The sequence below is a fragment of the Ictalurus furcatus genome, chromosome 14 (genome assembly GCF_023375685.1).
Source record: "Ictalurus furcatus strain D&B chromosome 14, Billie_1.0, whole genome shotgun sequence".
Lineage (NCBI taxonomy): Eukaryota > Metazoa > Chordata > Actinopteri > Siluriformes > Ictaluridae > Ictalurus > Ictalurus furcatus.
In genome coordinates, this window is record NC_071268.1 from 12,164,250 (window position 1) to 12,170,471 (window position 6,222).

The following is a 6,222-nucleotide window of genomic DNA, read 5'->3' on the forward strand; positions in this document are numbered from 1 at the left end:
AACATGGAGAAGTGGTCATGAGTAAATCTGCATTTTACACAAATTCTTTTATAAAGAGCTCAGTCTCTTCTCTGAAGTATCCCCGTAGGACTGTGTGTGACTATTACGTGCCCTCATGTCTGGAAAAACATGACTGTTGGGAACTTACCTCCCAACGCTTGCTTCATAACAAAATTCATCTTGATGGCTTTTGATTCCTACTTCCTTCACAGTCAGATGTTACATTTACTTCAAGCTTCTTTATGTTGTCCCTTTTCACCAGATCTATGAAACACACACACACACACAAACGCACACACACACAAACACACACACACACACACACACACACACACACACACACACACACACGCTACGTAAGGGGAGAGCTCTCTCATTGCTGTAGCATTGTTTGAAACTTGACAGTAACCAGCATAACAGAAACTATACACTTTCTTGGATTTGGGGTTTTATGTATTATTGGTGATTTCCCATTATCTCCATCTCTCTGGTGAAGTAACTCTGCGCCAGTAAATATCTACGTATTCACACTAAATGAACTGTGAAGGTCATTAAAGGTCAATGCAGCACATTCGGGTTGGAAAAAAAGTGTGATCCACTATAATTTCCATTTAAATTGTTTGTCCATCTTACAAGAAGTGATATTAGCCCATGGCATGACAGATGCTTTTCTGTCCAATTTGGAGAACACTGAGGATTGCATGACATTGCAGCCTAAATATCAACCTGTAACATTTCCAAAAGATGTGCCTCCTTATAAACTAGTAAGATTGTTTTAAAATGTATAAATGAACAGCACAAGACCCTGGAACAAACAGGTTAGGACTAATCCCATATACTGTGTTAATCATGTTAACTTATCTGACTAACTAATCTTGCGGAGAAAAAAACAGAAGCTATTTCTCAGCCTTGTATATCTTTATATGGCTAATATGTTCTCTAATGCATCTCTGAGCTCACTATCGATGTGTGTTCTATAGATCTGTGCTCTACTGTCTTCTAAAACGCTTGCATACTTAAATAAAGCTGCCCCAGTTCTTTGGTGATGCCCCTGTACTTGATATGCGAGGGGAAAACACCACAGAATCACTTCCTTGTTGGTGAGTATTTCAGCACCATTGCTACTGGAGAGCTCCGGTCCGTCCCACTCCACTGGGCAAAAACCAAACGCCTCGCTTCTCACTCACACACACACACACACACACGCCGCGCACACACACACACATCGAGAGGTCGTAATTACCTGTCCGGTGAATACAGGTCGCTCCGACACTCGACGATCCGCCTCCAAGTGAAGTTCAGGTGTACTAGCAGTGCGGGATTCTCAACTGCAAGTCCCTAGCATCTCCGGCTTCCGGGTAAAGGAAAGAAAGGACGTCCTTGCTTTCACAGGCAGTGAGTGTGAGTGTGTGTATGTGTATGTGTGTGTGTGTGTGTGTTTGGGAGAAGGGAAGCGCAGCTGCCGCGGATGGAGGGACTCACTGAAACGTCCCACACTCTATGTGAGTGGAGAGAGAGAGAGAGAGAGAGAGAGAGAGAGAGAGAGAGAGAGAACAATGATTAACACCGCCTAGTCTTGGGGCGCCCTTCCTCCCTGCTCTCCTCTCCTCTGCTTTCCTCTCCTTTCCTCTCCTGTCCCTCCCTCCCTCACTCCATCCCTCACTCCCTCCCTCCGCGCACGCTCTCTCCGGAGCGGGACTGATAGTGCACCTTCTTAAGGTCACCTCGGTGTCTCTCTGTATTACTGTTTAGACGCGCTCGCGAGGAATCGAGCGCAGTTGTCAGTGTGCATGATTGTTTATTTCGTGTACAGCGATATGGGCTAATGCAAAGACTTAGAGCTGGTTATGAGGAAGTGATGAGGCTCAGGGACGCGTTTTCACCTCGGCATGTCCTTGGAGCGCGCGGGGTTTTTGCGCCTAGGAGATTGGTCACGCGCGCTTCCTCACGATAGCTGCGTCCTAAACCGCATACTGCCGTACTAAATTGCCTACTATGCTTAAACAGCACGCTGCTGACTGCAATATGCGGTTTTGGCATGGATCCAGTGCGTGTGTGTGTGTGTGTGTGTGCGCATATGCTTATCCCGGTTGCTTAGCAGAGCGCGAGCACTTATATTTCGTGGCTTGGTATTTTCGAGAGTGATTCTGCTGAAAACTGCAGCTATGTTCTACATATACACAGGTACAATACATATTCACTTCCCATTTTATCAGGTACACCGTGTACCATATAGGTACACTTTATTGACTGTAGCCTCCTGTAACTTCTCAGGCCCCCTCAATCATTGATAAATCAGAGGTTTTCAGACTTAAAGCAGATTTTTCAGCCAGAGACCTCTTAATAAAATACAAACACTGGCCACTTTTAATAGGAACACCTGTACCCCTGCTCATTCATGCAATTATCCAATGGTCAATCATCGTCAGTCAAATGCACCAGCAATGCACAAATCAATAGCTTCAGTTAATGTTCACATCAAACATCACAATAAAGGAAAATCTCAATGACTTTGACCATTGGTATGGTTGTTGCTGCCAGATGGGCTGGTTTGAGTATTTCAGAAACTGCTGATCTCCTGAGATTTTCACACACAACAGTCTCTAGAGTTTACACAGAATGGTGTGAAAAACAAAACCATCCAGTGAGCAACAGTTCTGCTGGTGGAAATGCCTTGTCCTTGTGAACAGATGAGCAGAGAATTCAAATAACCACTTTTTGGATCCGTGGTGAGCAGAAAACCATCCCATAAGGCACAGCACTTCAAACCTTGAGGCAGATCGACTACAGTAACAGAAGACCACATTGTGTTCCACACCTGTTAGTCAAGAACAGGAATCTGAGGCTACAGTGGGCATAGACTCACCAAAATCTGGGCAGTTAAAGATTGGAAAAACGGCATCTGTTGTTGTATTTATTTTTTTTCAAATCTGCCCAGTTTTGGTGAACTTTATACAAGAGAACACATTAGGTGTTGACATTATTCATAGGCTACTTGTTTTCCAGTTAGCAGTCAAATAGTGTAATGACTATAATAACTCAACAGTAAATATAATAGGACTGATAATGGTTGGTGGTGATTTCCCCCACTGTAATTGAATTTAAAAAAATCACAGACCCCCTGGTTATGTTTTATGGACCCCTGGTAGTACCTGAACCCCTGGAGAACCACTGGATCACAATAAAACCATAAGAAGATACTCTTTGAACAACTCTCATCACAGTAGTGACACTGATTAATGTTTGGTGCTGGTATATGTGTATGTGGCTCAGAGGCATTTTTGGGGTTTGTAAACACTGCGTATACTTACAGCCACTTTATTATCTGACACCTGCCTTGTTAGTTTACCTTGTAGGTGTAGGAACATGAACTGTTTGTCTTAATCATCATGTAGCTCTTTGTTGGTGTCGGTTTGAATCCACAGTACCATTGATGGCAAAATCTGATCTGTCCATTAACATGATGTGATTTTTTTTTTTTTTTTTGGATTCATCCAAATAGGCTACTTTTTTCTACTTGTATGATTTTTGCCATTCTCCATGGATCCTGTATTTCTACAAGCTGTTTTCATTCATATTATCACTGATCACTGTTTACTGTTCACACTATTCTATATAAGCACTTGGACTGTTGTATGAAAATCCCAAGAGAACAGCCATGACTAGAACAGGCATGCCTAGTGCCAAACATCATGCCACAGTCACTAAGGCAACTCATTTCACTCAATTTAATTCTAACTAAAGCAAGAAATGCTGGTCTGCCTCATTTATATCACATATCACATTTAGGTAACAAAGAACTTAGAATATACAGTACATGTTATTTGAAGGTGGGGAGCGAACCTAATTTACTGGTTATTCAGTTCAAATCAACTACATAAGTGACATAGATTACCAATTGGACGTGACAGTGACTATGTTTATATACACATCAAATTCCATTTAAGGTCTATATTCGGGTTGCACCCATATTCTGAATATGATGTTTATATGCGTACAGGCATCAGAATAAACCTGTATACATGGTTGATGTAAGTATGCCTGAGTTGCCATTTCTAAATACCTAACCTACAGCTAAGCGTGTGTTCTGAGCATGCACATATATCTCCTTTCAGGGGATTTTGGAATAAGGTGTTTATGTGTAACAAATTTCCGATTAAAACAGGCATATTCCAGGAATGGGAATCAGAATTTGGGGAATTAGAATATTGTCTTAATCTGAATTGTGCAGTCGGACTGTGCCATTTACATGACTCAATACTAATTAGAATATAGCCAAATTCCAATTAATATCAGAATAATTATGTGCATGAAAACATAGTCATTGTGCACCTATTTGGGAACATGTTTTTTTTTTTTAAATAACATTGGATCTAGTAATGCCTCAATGCTTTATTACGTAGTTTTTAAATGTTATGCTGTTTTCAGGCACAGGTGAATCCTCACTGAAAATGCCATGTTTTAATGAAATCTTACAATGTCTGATTATATCCAGCTGAACTTACCCATATGCATTAAGGCTTAATTGTATCTTCAGAATTTAGCTGTTAGCTTCACTGAAGTTTACTGTATAATTAATATACTTGTACTAATAAAAACAGCTCCATCTAACCCTAAAGGATTATAAAGCTTTACTATAAGGGCTCTGGTGGTCCTTACTGTTTCTTTTGTGTCCAAATGAGTTTTCACTCACATCATGTTTGCAGTAATTGCTGAAACGCTCAGCTTAATATTGAGTAATATTCAGATATATTGAGACAATTTAGTAACTATAGTGAAACTAATAGAACTATAGTTATGAAGTTATGAAAGTGAGGAATGCACATCTGGGTTAATCAATCTAAATTACATTAATGCAGGGTTTGGTTGTCTTAGGGACCAAGGATGTCTTAGGGAGATGTGTCTTGAAGGTATTTATCAGTATTTATCCTGTCCTGGGTACCCACATGCTGCACCAGACTGTATGTAAATGCCTGAGGTCATGGAGACTCACTCTTTATATTACACAGCAATTTGTAAAGCTTTGTTTTCAAATGCACCTTTTGTCCAAATACTAGGCGTGAAGATGATTTATGTATCAGAGAGCAAAGCTTGGTAATAAACTCGGATTATGAAGTGGAGTGGGTGGAATTTCTGAGCTGACATTTGGAAATATTTCAGCCACACTTGTTGTCTCCAACTAAGCCTGAGCCCACATAAAACAACAATGGCCAGGACTGAGAGTGCCAACCCTGAGAGCACTCAAGAAGAACATGATATTAGGGAGGATGATGATTATTGTGAGGTTCATTATGAAGCACAAGCTGTTTCAACATAAGCAATGGTAGAACCAGTGGGAATAATGATTCTTATATTTATCTGTTTTTGCCAATTCTTATACAAGAGTCTTTTCTGGTAAAAGTTTACTTCAAGGCGGTGTTTATAACAGTTGCAAGTGTTTGATGACAACTGAAATAAACCTACATAAACATTTATATAATTTCCTTATCTGTTATAAAGACTTTTCATTTTATTTTGATGTCAGTTTGATGTCACACAAGTCACGTGACTATAATGGGGTATTTGCTGTCTTATGACATTTTCAGGCCTGACGTACAATAGTATGTCATGATAACTGACTTGTAGCTCAGTGTACTCCATCTATGAGAAGTTCTCATAAGTGACATTTTCGTAAATACTTACATTAATTCCATGCCATTTAACATAATCACATAATGTAATCACTTGGTATTCTAACGTAAATCAGCTAAAAAATAAAAGTGTTATAACACAGTCCTATGCCAACAAAAATTGGTTTTGATAGATATACAACTGAGCAAAGCAGAAGAAAAATATATATTCAAGGGGATGAATGCCTATGGATAAGATTAATAGTAATGAAACCATCACACTCCAGTGCACCATTTGAGAAATGTTACATAGATATAGTCTAGAAACGTGAAGGGGGATAAAAAAAAAAAGCTATTACGCTATTTTTTTGGATTATATTGATCTGGTCAAAAGCTTTACAGGGAGGAAAACTGTTCATCACAGAAATACAGACTTAGTCAAATTAGAAACTCATGCTTAACTCATGCGTAACACTTGTGCTTAGTAATAATCCTTTTACCACTTGCCTCCATCTCGCTCGCACAATTTTAGTTCAGAATTATTCAAAAAAGATTGTTCACAGGGTAAGATGATTCATATGTATATATAGTATGGCTCTGAGGTGAAAAATGG

The 6,222-nt window shown here is 39.7% G+C and overlaps 1 protein-coding gene across 2 annotated transcripts in view; it reads right to left on the bottom strand.

Moving 5' to 3' along the window:
* LOC128618279 (complexin-1) overlaps positions 1 to 1,530 on the bottom strand; it is a 45,813-nt gene extending 44,283 nt beyond the window's left edge. Inside the window, exons 1-2 of one of the 2 annotated variants that reach the window (XM_053641823.1) lie at positions 1,244 to 1,530; positions 149 to 264 (exon numbers count right to left, since the gene is read on the bottom strand). In XM_053641823.1, coding sequence (XP_053497798.1) covers positions 149 to 179 — 31 coding nt within the window. In that variant the 5' untranslated portion in view covers positions 180 to 264; positions 1,244 to 1,530. Of the gene's footprint in view, positions 1 to 148; positions 302 to 1,243 lie in introns of those variants that run through there. The other variant, XM_053641824.1, reaches the window with a different exon arrangement.
* Positions 1,531 to 6,222: the final 4,692 nt, after the last annotated feature.